The following is a 19399-nucleotide window of genomic DNA, read 5'->3' as shown; positions in this document are numbered from 1 at the left end:
CCTTGGAAAGGTATGAAACTCTAGAGGATGGGAGGGTGCACGCAGTGGCCATAAGCACAGGCAACCCTGATTCCTCATTGCTAGCTGTGTGGCACCAGGCAAGTTACTTAACCTGTCTGAACCTCATCTATAAAATGGACCTACAGGGGCCAGCCCGGTGGTGCAGCAGTTAAGTTCGCACATTCTGCTTCGGCAGCCCGGGGTTCACCAGTTCGGATCCCAGGTGCGGACATGGCACCGCTTGGCAAAAGCCATGCTGTGGGAGGCATCCCACATATAAAGTAGAGGAAGATGGGCATGGATGTTAGCTCAGGGCCAATCTTCCTCAGCAAAAAGAGGAGGATTGGCAGTAGATGTTAGCTCAGGACTAATCTTCCTCCAAAAAAAAAGGACCTAAAGCACTTGCCTCAGAGAAAAGCAGGCATCACAGGGCCTGGCCCGTCTGGGTGCTCAGTGCTCGTGCGTTTGTGATGTGGAGCTCCAGAGAGTCTGGACACTGCAGGGTTCTCACTGAAAGAGGCAACCACATGAGCTCCAAGAGCCCAGCCCTCCCAGCCAGTGCAGGTGGCTCGGTGCCTAGGAGAATACTGGGGCCCTGCTCCGAGCACCCTTTCCCATGGAGGCCAAGGCAGGAAGAAGCACCCAGCTAGGCCTTAGGCTGGCTCGTGGGCCTGTGGGCAGTAGGGAGCACTTGGCCTAAGCTACCAGCTTCCCAGCCCCGGCTCAAAATTAGGCCAGGGCTGGGGAGTGAGGGGCCCATGGCCAAGGAGCGGCCCAGAGGTCTGCTCAGCAGTGGGGCCCTGGTGTCTGTCGAGACACACAGATCAGGCACACCTCTACAGATGGGGCCCCTGCAACTGGGGGAGTGAGGCAGTCCTCTGTCTCCCCTGAAAGAAGTCCCCATCCACAGCCTGAACAGGGAAAACCAGACCCAGACCGGACCCGATTCTCAGTCTCGGAGCTGGTGCTGCCACTTTCCAGGGGAAGATCTTCTGTTACAAACATCACCACCCGGTTTCCCCCACTGACAAGTTCTTTCTCAAATCTGAGCCGTTTTCCTCGCTTGCAGTCCAACTCCAGCTGCGTGTCCTGCCTCCCAGGCTTACAGCCTCCCAGAGATCTCCTCGCCCTCAGCTCCAGTGTGTGTGCATGGGCACGTGCACACACACACATGCACAAGATCCCACATCCGTTCCTGGCCCTGCACCTTTGCTCACATCATCCCTTCCACCCCAAATCTCCTTCCTGCCTCTGCCCTAAATAGTCATCTTTTAGGGGTAGCTCTTGTGCCCCCTCTTCCAGGCAGCCCTCTGCAACCACACCAGACCACTCTGACCTCCCCTTCCTGAGGATTCCTATACAACATATCCTTTGGCCAGGCTCTGGGGCACCTAATCACAAAGTAACTTGTGTGTTTTGTTTTCCTGTTGTCTTATCTCTCAAGCTAGACAGTGTGCTCTGTGAGGGCAGAACTGAGTTTTCCAGCACTCTTCTGCTCATACACAAGGCTGGGTTATACAGCAACCCCCCAGTTAAGACATGGATGGATAGATGGACAGGTGGATGGATGGATGGACAGCTGGATGGATGGATGGATAGATGGGTGGGTGGGTGGGTGGATGGATGGATGGATGGGTGGGTGGATGGATGGATGGGTGGGTGGATGGATGGATGGGTGGGTGGGTGAACAGATGGACAGACAGACAAATGCACTTGGAGAGAGACAGGAAAGGCCTCCAAACATAGAAGACCCTCCTTTCCCTTCTCTCCAGGGACTTTGTAGTTGAACCCATCACAGCATCTTGCTACTGTCCCTTCCATGATTCCACAGGTCTGACATGCTGTCCCCAGAAGTCCAGGGAGCCCCTGTGGCCAGTCTGGCAGAGTAGAGAGCAGGAGTTTGGGTGGCCTCTGGGCTCACAGCACTCCATGGCCAGGGGGCTGCACGGCCTCATTTCCCCTCTAGAAAACCAGCTTTGCGTCCCCACGCCCTGTCCTTCCTCTCTTCCAGAGACGGCTTGTTAGTCACCCTCTGGGTGGGACTCCTTGGAGTGTACACAGGTGGGGGCCAGGCCTGTTTGTCTTCATGGTTCTGAGCTGGCACCCTGGGTGATAGAGCCAGGGTCTTGCAAAGTCCATACCCATGATGGGGGTAGGTCAGCACTTCCTATATTCTGGCTGCTGTCCACACGCTGAACCCAGCCCCTTTCGTGGAGCAGGCTGTTGGCCAGGGGTCCTGTTCAAGTGCCAGATGCCATTCTAAGAGCTTTGCACATTATCCCAGGCGATCCTCCCAACAACAACAAAGGTAGAACCGTGTTTATCCCCTTTGACAACTGCAGGTACAGAGAGCTTAAGTAACTTGCCTGTGTCACAGACTAGTAAGTGGCTGAATGCAGCTTCCACACTCCCCACACTTTCAACCCTCTACTCTGAGGCCTGGACATGGTGGAGCCCGTCCCAGTGCTGGAGACATGCTCGAGGCCTTTGCCCAGAATGGTGAGTCCAGTCAGAGGGGACAGACGGACAGACAGACAGACAGTGCTTTGTCCTTTGCTGTGGATGGAGCAGCGGCAGAGACCCTCTGGGATGTCCAGGAGACAAGCACAATGCCTGGGCAGTTTCTGGGGTCTGTGATAGCCACAGCATCGGCCTCTCAGCAACACAGCTGGGGGTGCCCAAGCCCCCTTCCCTCCCCAGGAATTCAGCATTTTCACCCCGGGGCAGGAATTCCGGCCTCTCTCGACTGTCCACATGGTCACAATGGGGCCCATTCTCAGAACCCTGGAAAACACAGCCCCTGCGGAGAAAGGACGGATTCTTGTTGGACACAAGGGCCCTCAGTGCCGCAATTTAGATCAGGGCGCAAATGGGGGCACAGAACAGCATTCATGCCCCCTCTGTCTGTCTTGCCTGGAGGTCGCTGCCCCTCGAGACCATTCCGTGCAAAGGCTCTCAAAAGCCAGAACAGAAAACCAGCTAGGGGCCAAGTGGGGTGGAAAAATCCCCCAGCATTCCCCAGACCTCAGCTGAGACCCTCCTCGCTTGGCTCCTGGACCAACATGCTCTGTCTCGCTGCATCGGTTTCACGGAGAGTGAACCGCCTGTGACGACACTCAGAGTCACCTCATTTTAGGGATGGGGAAACTGAGGTCTCGACAGAGTGTCAGTGTTTTTAAAACTGTGTCTGCCACAGTAAGAAATTTCACGTCACAACCCAATACACACCGACAAGACAGACAGACAGACAGGTAGGCAGACAGACATCTCAAAGAGAAGTTTCACAAAACGATACATTCCCTGACTATGGGTGACTCGATCATTTTGTCTATTCTATCTTTCTGAAATGCTTGTTGGGACCCACTAAGGTGATTTCAGAACTCACTCATGGGTCACGACCTGTCATTTGAAAAGCACTAGTTTGCAGTGGCTTATCCAGGTCCTCCAGCCACTAAGGGGCAAAACCAGGCCCAGAACCTGGGTCTTGACACCAGTGCCAGACTCGTGACAGCCTCTCTCCTGTCCCTCCCCCCGGGCTGTCCACCTCGCCTCTTAACAACAGTCCTCCTCCAGTTGCGCCCTGACCACATCACGCCTTGATTCTGAAACCTTCCAGATTTCACAGCAGGACATCAAGTGCTCCCCTGCAATCTGCTCACCAGCCCTCCCCAGTTCAACTCCTCCTGTTTGGAGCTACTTGTTCCTGCCTCTGGAACTTTCCCCTATCTAACCTCTCCATGGATGCAAACTCCTCTGATCCTTCAAGGCCCAGCTCAAAGCTCCCTCCTCTAGGAAGCTGCCTGGAAGACCTACAGCCCCAGGATCTCTTTTTTTCTCTGACTTGGAGTGTTAACACTCCTGTGACTCTTGCATAGATTGACTCAGAATGCTAGCTTTCTCAGAATGCGAGGCAGTTTTATTCCCCCGACTTCACCCCAAATTTACAGGCCAGGAGCATGTCGCCCGTTTCTCCTGTGCCTGCACAGGCCTTCACGAGACAGCCAACAGCAGGAGCTGGAAAGTGCTTATTGGTTAATAACAGCACTCAAAGGCATCTTTACATACTTCAAGGGCTCTGCATCCCTTCCCTGGCCAAGGCTGCATACCGTCGCCCCAGCCCCCATCTTCCAGGTAGTGGCTATGTCCCCAAGACCACTTGGCTCTCAAGGTCACCCACAGCCATCTGGCAACCCAGCCAGTCTCTTAAGCACTTTCCAGCAGCAGCAGGCCCTGCAGACGGGCGTCCTGGGCCGAGCAGCCAATGTCAGCCAGCAGACAGGAGGGTGAGAACATCAGGCTGGAAGTTTGTGCGTGCGTGTCCTCTGCCAGGACACTCACTGATGGGAATGGGAAAGTTGGGGGGTGGGGGGGCAGGCAGGCAGCAGAGGACACAGCCCTGTAGCACTCAGAATTCCTCTTGGCAGGGACTCAGCATCCTTCCACACAGCCAGCCCAGCCAGACTGCCTTCCTTTCCTATTCTCTCTGCTGCCTCAGTGGCTCTTCCTCGCTTTGCCTCTCACCCTGGGAACCCTCACCTCTCCCTCCCTGGGGGAGCCTGCTCCTGCTGCTTGCGAGTCCTCTCCTTGCAGCCCACTCTCTGCTGGGCCTCAGTGCGGGATCATTCTGGGTCAGGACCGTCGGTTTAGCTTCATGAGCCTGGGCGAGCCACTGAAGCCCTCAGCAGCTCAGTCTCCTCATCCATAAAATGGATGAACACCATCTGCCCTCTTCAGAGCCGTGAAGGTCAAATGCCTGCCGGGGATTTCCGAGGGACAGCAGAGGGTGGAGGGGCATGTGCAAAAGCAGGTGGCCGACACAAACAAATTGTTATGTGCCTTTCCCACCTCTCCCTCTGGCCTCGCCCTCTTTGCTGTCTCCAACACCAGCCCCTTCACTAGGACGTCAGGGGAGGAGAGCAGCATGTCTCACCAAGAGAAAAGAAAGGAAAAAAAAAAAGAAAAGGAAAGCTGAGCCTTCCAGGTGCCATTAGCATGAAGACTCAAGGCCCTTTACGTCCCTTGGTTTGGGGCTCTGAGAGTTGGCCGCTCCTTGGGAGGTTAAAGGCATCCAGTGAGTCCAGAGCATACCAGTTCCTATGGGTCAGTGTTGCCCTGAAAATACAATTGTTGCCAGACAAGCCCTGTGCGAACTTTCACTTCTAGAAACAGGCTTCTCTTGGGTGGGCAACATTCGTTGGATACCAGAACTCTGAAAATGGGGGCTGGGATGGCCCACGCTTGGCACTGCTGCCAGCATCGTGCGTGGTGAGGTCCTTAAGAAGAAGCCCCTTTTGTTTTAGGGGGCTCTGCAGGGTCCAAGTTTAAACAGGCCTTTGCCATTTGGGTAGCAACTGAGGTGAGGTGCGGTCTAGGTAGGAAAGAATAATAACCAAGACAATTTATGTAGCATTTTCTGTGCAGGGACTTTGTGAACCGCTTTGTGCATACTGTACGTTTCATCTTCCCCAAATCTTAAGGGGTTCCTCATTCTACAGGTAGAGAAATAGAGGCTCAAGAGGGGAAGGAAGTAGCCCACGATGACCACTCAGCTAGCAGGTAGCGGAGAGTTGAACTGGAGTCTGTCTCTTTCGAGAACCTGCCCTCACTGGGCAGGTGCCATCAACCTAGGAGGAAGGACCAAGAGATGAACTGTCTATATCATGGTAGGGAGCGGGAGGCCTCAAGTGTCCCTGTTTAAATGGGGGAGGAGGGTGGTGCTGGGTTGGAAGCACCCCACTCCTTTCCCCCAGCCATGCCTCACCTGTGGACCACAGGATGACAAACTGTCCCGGTTTGTCTGCGACTTTCCCAGTTTGAGCCCTGAAAGTCCCATGTCCCAGTTTGCCTAGGATGGTTGGTCACTGTACCTGTGGTCTTCGTCACCCCCAACCAGTTGCAGAGAATGCCAAGTGGCCTGATGGAGCCATGTCAGGACACGGCCTGGAGGCCTTTTCAATTACATTAGCTTCTGGCTGCGCTAGAGGGAGACAGTAGCCCTGGCTCCCCTCCCCTTCTCCTTCCTGTGGCTCCCTGGGAGATCGTGATTCAGCAGCAAGTCGGAAGCAGGCTAGACTGTGACCTACCCGGAGTGGAATCACCAGCAGGGTGGGGACTGTCAGCACCAGCTCAGGGCTGGAATTGGAGAAGAGCAAGGAGGGGAGGTGGGGAGGGAGGGATCCTGAGTTATAAGGGAACTGGACCCCAACAGAGGGCCTGCTGTCCTGCCCAGGCCAGGGCTGATTGCAGGACAGCAGGACGTGGGCGTGCCAGAGGCGGGGGTGGGAGGGGGGACCCTGCCCTTTTCCCCCCATGCCCTGGTTTGTGAGGGATAGGGGAGTCCCAGCCACTGGATACCTAAGCTGCTTCTCAGTATAATCAGTGGCTAAAAATACGAAATGGCTTTGCTAAAAGGTGCCTAACCAGAAACCTCCAAGAGGTTTCCTATTAGGGCCGAGCCTGCTCTGGCTGGAGGCCAGATCCTGTGTGAAGGATTCCTATGCCTACCATTCCCACCATTCGGTCACAGCCTGGCCCCCCACTGCCAGGACCTGGGCTCCACACCTTTAAACCCCTTGCTTCTCAGGCCCCAGGGCCTCGTCATCCCCTCCCTCCCCTGCACTCACTGCTCCAGGGTACCGGGAGGGTCGCAGTGATTAGGGATTTATCTTGAGCCACAGAGTAAGGCCTGGATTCTTGGTGCCTAATTCCAGCCTCATCTACTCACTGTGTGACCTTGAACAAGTTGTCTAGCTTCTCTAAGCTTTGCTGTCCTCGCCTGCAAACCCAGGAGACCACACCACTGCAGGGGATCCAAAAATCCTTGGTGGGAAGGATTTCTACTCTGGTTGAAGGACAAGCCTGCCAGGGGATGGTGGAAAGACAGGCAGGCCAGGGGATTTGTCTGGAAGCTTCTTTGGCACTGCAAGCATATTCTTCTCACTAAGCATAAATGTTTCTTAGGGATGCCTGGGGTCCTGATGGAGATGATGGTGTGGGGACTGGAGTGCCCTTGGCACTACTCCTGCCTACCTGTCAGGGTTGCAGTGAATGGAGTGAAGACTTTGCTGGGCCCGTGGTTCTCAGCCAACGCTAGTCCAGCCTCGGAACCCCTAGGGGGACTTGTCAGTGATGCAGGCAGTGCGATATGTTTTTTTGGGGGGGGGCACATCTGAAGTGGTAACCAGCTCCCCAGATGACCCCTTTGAGTGACCAGCTTGGGAATTGCTGACCCGGGCCTGGCAGAGGAGGCACTCAGCACCTGTGAATTATGTCCCTGTCTCACTCCTGAGCCTCAGTGTGCTCCAGTCACACGATAACGACCTGCCTGCCTCCCTGCTGGCACTGTTGACAAGCTCAAAGAGAACCCTGGGCAGCCCGCAGCTGTACAAACAGAGGGGAGAAGGTGGCTCTCACTGCAAGGGAGCCACGCTCTGTCTAGACTCCCGGCAGCCAGGGGATGGTCAGTGGCCACTGTGTTCCCAGGCCTAGAGGGCCTCTCCTACAGGACCAGCAGGAAAGAGCTGGGGCATGGGGGGCAGCTTCCCCTGCCCTTCCCCAGGCCTCACCCTGCAATAAAGCCTGAGGAATGAATTCCTCCCTCGGGAGTGGCCAGTCTGCTGGGCAGGACGCAGCCGCCATACAATGCTCTCCTCCTTCTCGGAATTCTCCCCACAGTTGCGCTTTGAGGGGCACAGCCAGGCCCTCCAGGACACAGTCTCTCCTTGGTCTCCCTTCTACCCCAGGGAGATGAGCATGCCCTTCTTCAGTCCTTCTTGGAGTGCCAGTCGGGGGAGGAGGGAACTCTCCCACCTTCCTAACTCCTTTCCGAGGCCACAGATTCAACAAATTCTCCTCCGCCCCACCCACCCTGCAGTATTCATTTCTGCAGGTACGCTCATAAGCCACAGCCCTTCCCCAGGTTGGGTGACCTTGGGCAGTGGCTGAACCTCCGTGTCCTCATCTGTAAACTAGGGGTGATAGAACCTTCCTCTTAGTGTGGATGTGAGGATTGAAAGAGGCATGGAATAAATGCCAAGGGAGTCTCAAGCGGGGGGGCGGGGGGGGGGGGGGTCAGAAATGCAGGTTCCTGGGCCTCGCGCCCAGCAGTCTGATTCATTGGGTTCCCAGGCCAAACGTTAGGAAGCATAGGAGCCTAGGAGAAGGGGAGCCCCTCAACCTTGGCTGTGGAGGCAAATTGCCTTGGAGCTCAGCAAATGCCCCCAAAGCCCAGGTCACTCCCCAAGCCTCCAGAATTGGAATCTCGGGGAGTCTCCATGAGGCTGACTCCCTTCCCTATGGACCTGCTCTCCCTTCCTCCACGAGCCCCCTCTTTCCAGCAGGCAGACCTAGCTGGCCAGTTCGCTTTGACCACAGCCTGGCAATTGGCATTTTCTTTGATCCCCAGGGGAAATGAAAGGTATTTCCTCTGTCTCCAGAGAGATCTGCAGCCAGCCCCTCCTGAGCACTGAACAGACCTCCGGCAGTTAGGGCCTTGTGAGGCTCCTCTGAGGACTGTTAAATGGAAGGGGAGGTGGGGGCCAACAGCACGCCAGTGGGGGCAGGAGTCAGGAAACAGCCTCATCCTGAGTCTAGCGGGCAGGGCAGGCCCCGGGCTGGTGTAGTCCAGGGCAGGTAAATGGAGGGGGGAGGGGTTGAGTTATTGCCAGCGACAGGATTTGAACCCAGTGCTCATGTACTCAGAAGCTCAACCTCTATTCCTGCCATTCCTGGCCTCCCAATTACCCCTGCAGCATGCTCTGCCCTCACCCCAGCTGAATCCCTAGGTCCCCAGCCTGAGCCTTTAAGGAGAAAGGCGTGTTCAACATTCAGCCGACCGCCAATACTCACCCATCACCTAGGCCAGGCCCAGGGGATGCCGAAGGGAGGAGACGAGCCACAGTGTGAGCTGAGGGAGCCTTCGGTCTAGGGCGGGACAGCCTTTAATCAACTGTCACGGAAATCTGTAATTACCCTGAGGCCGACAGAAGGGGAGGATGTCGAGGAAGACACGTTGAGGAGGTGACATTTCAGTCGTGACTTAAGGGCTGAGGGGGCATATGCAAGCAATGCAAAGAATTGGGAAGGGAAGGGCTGCAGGGGAGGGGAGCTGGCTCCCAGAGCCAGGCAGGGCCTGGGTTCTAGCGACCACCCTCCAGGGCCTCAGTTTCCCTATTTAGGAAGTGCGGGAGAACCTGCCTCACCCTCCCCCATCCGCTGAGGACCGGGAAGGTGCCTGGGAAAGGGCTCGAGCGGGCCCCCGAGCCCCTCCCGTCGGCCGGCCAGGACGGGGCGGGGCGGGGCGGGGCGGGGCGGGGCGGGGCTCGCGCCCGAGGCCGGGCTGGCGGGGCACCCGCGGGCGGCGCGGCGCGCAGTGAGTGCGGCTGCGGTGCGCGCGGCTCGCTGGCCGCTGAGATCACATGAGCGGCGGCGCGGGGGACCCACCACAGCCGGCCCGTGGGCGCCCCGCAGCCGCAGCCCTGCAGCCCTGCAGCCCTGCAGCCCCGCAGCCTTGTGTCTTCTCCCGGCCCTAACCATGTCTATCTGTTGTTGCTTCTTTTTCAGGGACTATGGCAGTTCCAAAAGGAAATCAGGTAAGGGAGCCTCCGGGCGTTCTTCCCTCCAACCTCCCCTCCAGCATCATGCATGCGCCTCTCCGATCCTGCGGAGGACTTTTCTGGGGGCTTGTCCTTGCTCGCCCGCCCGGTGGTCCTACGGGGCCGGGGTCCTCCCTTCGGTTGCCCCCCTCCCCAGCCCATGCCCTCTAAGCTCTCTGGTACTCACACCTTCTCCTTTTCCCACTGATCCCTCCGTCTCTCCCGGGCTCTCCCCTGTGGGAATGGGGGTGGGTGCATGGAGAGTGTGGGGGTGTCTCGTGAAGGTCCTAAGACCCCGCAACGTTGGCAGCCGGATTCTTCCCTCCTGGGCTGCGGTGCCCACAGCTGGGCACTGCTGTGACTTCTCGTTGCGTCTTTCCTGCGGTGTCTCGGTGCTGAAAGGGTTAATGGAGACGCAGGGTTTTCCCGGTGCGAAGGTGAGAGCCAGGACTGAAAAGGGGGGGTCGCACTTGAGTGACTGTGAGTTTTTAACGCCTGCAGCGCAGACGGTCCCCACCACCCCCAGCTCCGGGCGCGTTCTCCCTGCTGCGGGGGTGGGGGCTCTGCGTGATGGCAGCAGAGCTGCGGATGGGAGGGGGCCGACCCGCCCTGGCATTGGCCGGACAGGTGCCAGGGCCCACTCGGAGTTTGCGAACGGGGTGGAGACTGGGAGAGAGGCATGACAAGTCCTCGGACGCTGTGTGCTGGGCGCCGGCTGCTGGGGTCAGAGAAGTGTTCTCTGTGGGTGGCAGAGGCTGGGCTTGAACACGCCTGGATGTGGGCGGGGTGTAGTTAACTGTGGGAGGGTGGGCCCTAGGAGTTAGGACAGTGTGTGTACTGGGATAGGGGAGCGGACTGGAGAGATCTGTGTTGGTATGTGTGTTGTCCGTATTTATGGGGGTGATGAGTTATGGGGGTTGGCAGCCCTCTGGCCAGTGGAGGGGGGTCTGGCCCTCGGGAATGTGGGAAGCCTATATCAACACATGGTTCACGTGAATGGCTCCTGTGGGGAGATATCTGTGTCCAAGTGCCTTGGGCTGTGGATCAGTAGAGGTGTGTGTGCCCATGTGTGGTGGATGGGAAGTGAATTGGAGTGGCTGTAATTGCATAGTGTGTGTTTCTGAGTATGGGTTTGTATGTTTTGTGTGTACAAGTGCTTGCTTATATGTTTATTGGCACAAGGAAACTTGTGTCCTGGTGTATATATCGAGAGGCATGTGTGTATGTGGGGTTACATGTGTGCATGTGGGTCTTCGTAGTTGTGTGCTCTGAGGGTATGTTTACATGTTCAGGTACATAAGTGCTGGGTGTGTGCCAGTGTGCTGGGATGTCTCTGGTTGTGGATTGGAGTCTGTGTTTGTGTGTGTTTGTGTACCTGTTTGGGGCATGTCTGGCTGTGGGATGTGTATGCACATGTGCATGTCACCTTGGCAGGGGGGTCTCTGGTGTGCTGGCCCACGGGCACAGAGGGGCATTTCCTCCGTGAATAGGAGGCTGAGGCTGCATTAAGAACCTGAGGACTTACAGCGTCGCCTGAGCTGTCACTTGCAGTCAGAGCCCCAGGTGGGAGAACTGGGAAGGACAGGCAAACCTGGCATTGTGTTCTGTCACAACCCCTCCCCAAGAAATTCACCCCGGGCCTCAGAGGCTGGTTGAGCCTGGGCTCAGATTCTGGCTCTATGTGACCTTAGGCAGGTTTCGTAACCTCTCTGCCTCAGTTTCTTCATTTTCTCTTTAAAACAAAGGTGATGATAGTATCCACCTCATACGTGGAAGATTAAATAGGTTAACGTGGAATGGTCCCAGCTATTCAGTCCCATGGAAGTATCAGTGTATCAGTAGCACTGTCATCATTGCATCATTACACTCTGAAGGCATGGACCTGGGGCGAGACCCTTCTCTACTCTGGGCCTCAGTTTCCCCCCTGTAAAGTCAAGAGCTGGACCAGATAACCTCTCAAGCTCCCCTACCCCCCATCTCTGAGGCTCAGGTTCTGTGCTGGCTTCCTAAGCAATGCAGGGCCCCACCCAAGGAAAACCTCCCCCGGTTCCCCAGGCCAGGAAAACGATGGATGGAGAAATTTAATTTATGTTGGTGTGCTTATGATAATAGCCACTTAGTGTCATGGTTGGAAGTGCCAGCTCTGGAGCCAGACGGCAGGAGTTTAGAGCCTGGCTTTTCTCCTCTGAGACCTTGGGCAGCCCTCTTACCCTCTCTGTGCCTGTTCTCTCTTGTGTAAATTAGGGATAATATTCATACCCATCTTGTAATGGTTAATTATATGTGTCAAGGTGGCTGGGCTGTGGTCCCAGATATTTGGTCAAGCATTATTCTGGATGTTTCTGGAAGGTGTTTTTTGAATGAGATTGCCATTGAAATCAGTGGACTTTGAGTAAAGCAGATTACCTCCCAAAATGAGGGTTGGCCTCATCTGGTCACTTGAAGACCTTCATAGGACGAAGAGTGACCTCCCCTGAGCAAGAGAGAGAATTCTGCCTGCTGACGGCCTTTGGACTTGAACTACAGCTCTTCCCAGGGTCTCCAGCCTGTCAGCCTACCCCATCAGATCTGGGGCTCACCAAGCCCCTGCAATCACGTGAGCCAATTCCTTAAAATCAGTCTCTCTCTGTATATACACACACATCGTGTTCTGTTTCTCTGGAGAACTCAAATACACACCTCATATGGTTATAGTGAAGATTCGATTAGACAAACGAATGTATGTTAGCATGCTCAGAACACTGCCTGCAGCCTGGAAAGCACCTCAAAAGTGCTAGCTACTATTATTATTTAATGAGCATCTGCTCTGTGCTAGCAACTTTACATGTGTTTCCTCATTTGCTGCTCAGAGCCATGTTGCCTGGTGGCTGGTGGGATCCCCATTTTACAAACGAGAACCTCAGGCTCCAAGACCGTGGCCGCCCACAGTCTGTGGCAAACCAAGAATTTGAGTCTGTATTTAGGGCTTCACTGGGCTCGATAGTGAAGCTCATGGAGCTTCCCGGGGCTCTGCAGCCAGGAACATTTGCATGGAGGAAATGGAGGCTGTTCCCTGGTTGTCACTTGTCACATTTTAGTCCTCAAAGCCCAAGCTCCTCCTTGGAGGATCTCTTGGAGGGATCTCTTATTGACACAGAGTCAAAATTTGATGCCAGGCCTGAGGAGGGTGGAGTCAACAGGAAGAAAGCTCTCAGGCAGCTTACAGCCTCATGGAGGAGGCAGGACCAGTGACCTTAAAAACTGGGAGACAGTGTAGCCTCACATTTCTCTCTGCCCCTTCCCACATCTTCCCATCCTGCCCTCCACCCTGTGGCTTGAGCCCAACATCTGGAAGTCATCCTTGACTCCTCCCTTTCTCTTACCTGCCGGCCTGACCTCCGGATCCATCCTCTTCTCCCACCTCCACCATCACACCCTGTTGGAAGCCCCCAGCTTCCGGCCTGCCTGCTTCGGCCTTTGCCCATCCATGATGTTCACACCACAGCTAGAGTGAGCTCTAAAAAATGTGTCAAATAATGTGCTTTTCTATTTAAATGCCCCCAGGGACTTCCCACCCACCCAGAATAAACTCCTTATCCTGGCTTACCAGCCCTGTGTGCTTTGCCTCCTGCCTGCCATCCTGCCCTGGGCTCCTACCCTCTTCTGCCCCTGCCACCCCACATTCCTACTCAGCACCCTCCCCTGCTCAGCCACACTGGTCACCTTCCATTCCTTGTGTTCAAGCTCATTCTCTCCCCACAGCCTTTGCACTTGCTGTTCCCTCTGCCTGGAATGCTGTTCCCTGATCTTTCACGTGGCTGACTCCTTAAGAGTTCTGCTTAATTGTCCCTTCAGAGAAGCTGCCCCCATCCTCCACCTTCTACCTGCCCCCCTCAAATCACCCTGCTTCTTCCTTGCACATCACTGAGCGCACTTTAATTCTCTGGGGGGGGGGGGGGGTTCTTGTTTATTATCAATGTCCCACCACCTGGAGAGCAAAGCCCTTGGCTGTAGGGCTCGCACCAGGAACAGGGTCCCCTTGTGCCTGCTGAATGGGCAGGTGGATGGAAGGATGCGGGCGTGCAGGAATGAACACTGCAAGCCAGGAAACAGATGACTGTGGCTCACCTCTGGGATGTTATCTGGGAAGAGGAGGAGTTCTTCTGCTGGGGGCGGTGAGCAGGGGGCTTTGGTGATCAAGAGACAGCACTTGTGCAGTCAGGTCGGCAGGACTGAGCGTCCAGTCAGGGCTTAGCTAGAGAAAGGACCAACGGGAGCTACATATTAAAAGATTTCTTGCAAGGAATTGGCTTATGCGATTGTGGAGGCTGGCTAGGCAAATCGGAAATCCAAGGGCAGGCCGGGGTTGCGGTCCACAGGTGAAATTTCTTCTTCTGTGAAGCCGCAGCTCTGCCCTACAGGCTTTTCAGCTGGTGGGCATGGGCCCCCTCAGAGGATTTGGGATAATCTCATTGAAAGTCAAATAATCATGGACTTCATCACATCTGCAAAATACCTTCCCCAGCATCACCTAGATCAGTGTGTGGTCGAATACCTGAGGATGTAGCCTAGCCAAATCGACGCATAAAACTGGCCAGCACACCTGGAAAGTGGAGTCGTCATCATAGCAGCGACCTGCAGGGAGGTGCAGAGGGTCCAAGGAGACGATGCCGTTGGAGGGTTTTGTGCCGCTTCTGGCAGTAGGAAGGGCCTGTTGCTGTTGGCTGTGACTGGCCTCCCCAAGGTGAGCACTATTTCAGGAGCTCAGAGGGGCTGGAGCAGGCTCCCCAGAGCAGGGGTTTCTCTTCAGCCCTGGACAGATGGAACGGTGCTCTCGCAGTTCTAAGAGGCTGCGCTTCTCCAGGGCCCACGTCTGGGGAGGTCTGAGTTGCACCACTAGGGGGCGCAGGCAGCCACGGATGCTGCGGTATCATCCTGGTCCTGGGCTTGCTGCCAGGCAGAGGGCGTGATGCTCCGTCCCCCCCAGGCGCCCTGTGCTGTGCTGAGCAGCTCGTTTGTTTAAATGTAAATGAGGTTGCTCAAGAGTGTTGCAAGTTTGTTCTTTCGGGGAAATGTTGATGTTCCTCATGAAATACTGTTTATGTTTTTCCTTGGAAAATTGGTGAGCTCAGCCCGGCTTCCATGTTAGTGGTCATAAAACCTGCATTATTGGATGGAGTTGATGAGATCAACGATACTGTAGTTTCACTGCCGAGAAGCGTGTTGCTTGGAGTTAAGGTGTCAGACAGACAGGGTTTGAACCCCTGCTCTGCCATGTGTTTGCTCTGTGACGGGCATGTCACTTAACCTCTGACCTTCATGCCCCCGTATGGAAAATGGGGGTAAAAAGAGTACTGCCTCCATTAAATGTAAGGATTGAATTAGCACAGGGCCTAGCACATAGCCAGCTCCCAATAATAGTAGCTGCCATTGTTGTTATTGTAATTATTGATGGGCTCTGAAAGGAGGGGAGACATTGGTCTTACCTTCAGTTGGAGAGTAAAAAGACCCACTTGAAGCATTGATTTCCATTCTCTGAGCCCTGGGCCTGGCCCCAGGGGAGATGGGACCCAGACTCGGCCGTGATGGAGTATTCTGTAGAGTTAAGACCACAGACTCTGGAGCTGGAATGCCTGGTTTCACGTCCCAGCTCTGCCAGCTGTGTGGTCTTGGACGAGTCCTTAACTTCCCTGTGCCTCAGTTTCCTCATCTGTGAAATGGGGGTAATGATAGCACTTCATCAGTTTGTTTGAGACTTGAGTATGAGTTAATATATGAAATAACTTCAGCACTGTGCCTGGCCCAGTCTGCACTCACTAAGGGTCAAGCTCTTTCTCTTCTGAATAGGACCATAGGTGTCCAGCTCTCCCACAGGACAGACCACTGGCTATGGCGTTTGTCCTCCTCCAGGAGCGACTCCCCTCAATCAGGTGGGGGAAGGCGGAGTGTGCATCATCATGTAATTGCCATTAAGCCTCACAACACCCCGGCAAGTGGTCTTGTCCCCAGGAAAGGGACACTTGCCCAAGGTCACCTAGCCAGGTAGACACAGGATTCGAATCTGGTCCTTCTGATCCAAACCTCTTTCCACTGAAGTCTCTTCCCTCCTGGGCCACGGCCCAGGGGATCCACAGGTGGCCAGGACCTGGGCTCTGAAGACCTCTAGCAGGAGGTTCCATAGACTGGGAGGGGGCCTCTCCCAAGACCCCCCCCCCGAGGTGTCTAGAAGAACACACTGGTCACAAGGGATTCTTCATTCAGTAAAGGGTCCCTTTTTGCTGTGTGATTAATATCCCCTTGATTTCTCTTCATGTGATTTGGTTTTTAATAAAGTGGATTTGCTTAAAGCAAAACCCGCCTGGAAGTACTGGCTAGTGTAAACAGTTAGTCTACCCTCCTCCTTTTATAGATGAAGCAACTAAGAGAGGGACTGCCGCCTGCCCAAGCTGAGGGGTGGGCAGAATGCGGTCTCCTGCGCAGCACACTCCCACCAAGCCCTGGAAGGAGGCGGAGGTGTGAGGAGGGCCATCGTGAAGCAGAGAGAGCATGTCTGTGAGGCCTCTCGTGCCCGTCTTCCCCCAAGACAAATGCCCCAGTAGGACCTAGGGCGGGGCCGGGCTCTCTCTGGGCCCCAGGCCTGCCCCGCTCACCAGCCGCAGAGGGAGAGGCACAGAGACAAAGCAGCGGCCTTCACTCTCCTCCCGAGTGCGGGGTCTCTGAGGCTTTCATTTCTCTTAGATGGTTGCTGGTCCCTGGCCCCATGGAGCTCACAGCTCAGCTGAGAAAGCAAGATGTTGTGAGGGCTTCATTAGTGAATACAAGACAGGATGGGTTGTGATCCACCAAGCTGTGGGTGTCAAACAGAAGGGAATGGGGTTAGCTAAGATGGGAGAGGCTGGAGATGTGTCTTGGAGGATGCGAGAGATTGAGGTGAGCAGAGGGCTGGGCAGATGCCCCTGGCAGGAGAGCCGGGCACAGGCAAGGACTTGGCTGGTATGAGTTTGAGAAGTTTGAAGGAAGGAGTGAAGAGAGGGCCAGGGAAGGGGAGGGCAGGAGATGAGTCTGGAAAGGAAGACTTGGAGAGTATGTCAGCAAGACTTTTCAAAGCAATTTCCAAGGCTTTCTGTCTGCCCGAGCCACCCATCCTCAGTGGGAAAGGCCCAGGCTGTGTATTGAACATGGCCAAGATATTCCTGGCACCCTCCAGCGGCCCATTCCAAAAGCAAATGCGTCTCGTGAAGGCATCGCCTTCTGGCACATCTCACCCATCCTGGTGTTTTTAAACAGTTTTTATTTTCATGGCTCTGGGTCCTCAGCCTGATGTCACCCCTGGAGTTCAAAGCCAACTAATTGGGAATGAAAGGGGGCTGATTGATTTGGCAGCTCCACGGCCAGCCCATGTGGCAGTGATGCGATGGAGAAAGTGAATGTGCTGCTCACGTGTGCGTCTGTGCCATGACTCCCCCGCCAGAGACAGTGAGGACTCACGAAGCAGGGGTGGGGGAGGGGAGAGCCCCCCCAATCCTGGAATCACATCTCTCACTCCCAGCCAGCTGGTAGTCTTGAGTCCCTCCGCCCTCCTAGCTTAGCTTCTTTCTGCCCCCTCGCTCCTATCACCTAGCTTCTCCTGCTAGGAGAATAGGAAGATGGTCTGAAAGGGAACAGCATGTGCAAACGCCCGAGGTGTGCTTCAGAATCCTGAGCCTGCCTGTTGAAGTACAGATTCCCAGGCCCTGCCCAGACCTGCTGAATCAGCATCTCTGGAGGGTGATGCCCAGGAATTGGCATTATTGACAGGCTCCCCGGGGATTCTCAGATGAAGCCAGGGTTGAACTTGGGATGATTCATCCATGTGGGTTGATGGCGGTGTTCAGGGTAGACAGGCAGTGAGGTGACAGAAGGACTGGAGCCCCCATGACGGACTTCAACTAGATGGGGCTTCTCCTGGAAGATGGATTCAGTTGTCTTCCAAGTTGGGGGCTGGGCCAACATGGGACAGGGGGACCAGTCAGAGGACAGGATTCCAAGTCTCTTGTCCCTTGAACACTGGCCCAGCATTCGGAGCCTGGGAGAATGGCTATCTAAGGGGCCTGCCCAGCCGCTGACCTCGCTTCTGGCCTTATTAGGAGGCAGCGACAAGATTCCGTCTGCCTTATATTTCCACAAGGTTTTCTTCTTGGGGGAGGAAATACCCACATTGTGGTCCAGCAAAGAAATCCCTCCCATCATGGCCCTCAGCCAGAAAATAACTTGTTCTTCACTTCGGCTTTTTGGTTTATGGACATGTGACAGAAGAGGAAACATTTCCAGTAACAATGAAGCCAATGGAAAACCAAGATCTGGGGAAAATGTGCATTACTTATTGTTTTAGCACCTTTTTCTGATCTAAAGTTACTTTGTTTAGAAACAGAAATGTGGCGTGTGTAACTTACTTGTCTCGTGGCATCATTGATGAGTTTTGAAATATGATGGCAAGGAAAAAATTTCCAAAGTTTCAGTAAAACTTAGAAGTTTGCAGGGAAAAATTAGTGGTTGTTTTCCCCTGACTCTTTGCGCTTTGTCCCCTGGATCTTGTCGTTGCCACGTGTGACCCAAGCAGCTGGTACGAAGACGTATTTTGCTAGTATTACACCTGGAGTCTTGTACCAGGAAAACTGGGCCCCCGTCAGAAAGTCCCTTTCTTCCTTGTGCTCAGAAGGAGGAGCTTCCGCCTCCCTGGTCTTCTGGCTAATGGGTGCGTGCTGTAGAAGGCCCCTGCACGCGTCCAGGGGCTGCCTCTCCCCGTTATCCAGGGTCTCCCCAGCTCAGCACTGGACCACCTTTGGTTCCCTGAGTGTTGGATCAGGGTCCGGGTTGGGAGCATAACTGTTCCCGGCAGGAGGGCGAGGTCCTCATAAAGCTGTGATGATAGGCTCGTGACAAGAGGCCAAACTAAGACTGTCTTTGTACGTTGGCAACAGCCCCCCGGGGAAACCTTGCAAACATGCAGACTTTATCACGTTGTCCCAGATCTTTCAGGGTGGGACAAGTTCTTCTCCTGGTCTGCCAGCTCCCTGCCATCCGCTGCCCCTCCCTGGAGCCTAGTGGCTCCAAGACCTCCATCAGTTCTCATTGCATTTGATCCCAGGGTTCTGATGAAGAGGGCCCTTCCCCCAGCTTCTTCACAACCTTAGTTGTTCTTTCTGCTTTAAGCACACGGCTCAGTCGACACTAGTTGCAGCTCTCTGCGAGGAGGGGAACCCTTGAGGGCTGAATTGATGGGCAGCAAGTTTCTGAATGGACGCTGTGCTAGACTTGCCTTCTAGGACTCGATGGCTCCTGCCAGACCTGTAGCTGGCTGCCCTGGCCCTGGCCATCCATGGCTGTCTTGTAGATTGGTCCAATGAATGGACCTCCTCGTGCCAGGCCCTGCGGTGGAAGCCCAGGGACCCAGATGGATACCATGAGGTCCTTGTCCTCAGGACCCTCAGTGGGAGGAGGAGGTAGGAAAGTGAGCAGCGGTTATGACATAGTGGGGGTGGGGCAGAGTGAGAGGGGGCCTCGTGGGAGGCACAGCCCAGCCTGGGGGTGCCGGACGAGGCCTTCCACTCCTGGTGGCTGAGGCTTTTCAGTGAGTCAGCCAGAGGAGAGGGAGAGCAGCCACAGAGGATGTCTGGTCGGCCTCTGCATTAGCTGTCTGAGGGTGCCACATCTTGGGAACTGGGCTGAGGCACTGAGTACCTCCTGGGTGCGTTTCAGAGAGATTGTTGCAGATGGCCACTCCTTCGCTAAAGTTCTTGAAGCTTAAAAAGTTCTAACGGTAGCATTAACACATGTGCCTGGGTTGG

The 19399-nt window shown here is 55.1% G+C and overlaps 1 protein-coding gene across 5 annotated transcripts in view; it reads left to right on the top strand.

The window, feature by feature from the left end:
- Positions 1 to 19399, top strand: part of SH3PXD2A (SH3 and PX domains 2A) — a 244551-nt gene that overhangs the window by 145395 nt on the left and 79757 nt on the right. For all 5 annotated transcript variants that reach the window (XM_046652134.1, XM_046652133.1, XM_046652135.1 and 2 more), the window contains one exon: positions 9562 to 9590. In XM_046652134.1, the coding sequence (XP_046508090.1) occupies positions 9562 to 9590 (29 nt within the window). The remainder of the gene's footprint in view (positions 1 to 9561; positions 9591 to 19399) is intronic.

The sequence above is a fragment of the Equus quagga genome, chromosome 2 (genome assembly GCF_021613505.1).
Source record: "Equus quagga isolate Etosha38 chromosome 2, UCLA_HA_Equagga_1.0, whole genome shotgun sequence".
NCBI lineage: Eukaryota > Metazoa > Chordata > Mammalia > Perissodactyla > Equidae > Equus > Equus quagga.
The sequence above is the reverse complement of the archived record's forward strand: the minus strand, read 5'-3'. Positions and strand labels throughout refer to the sequence as shown.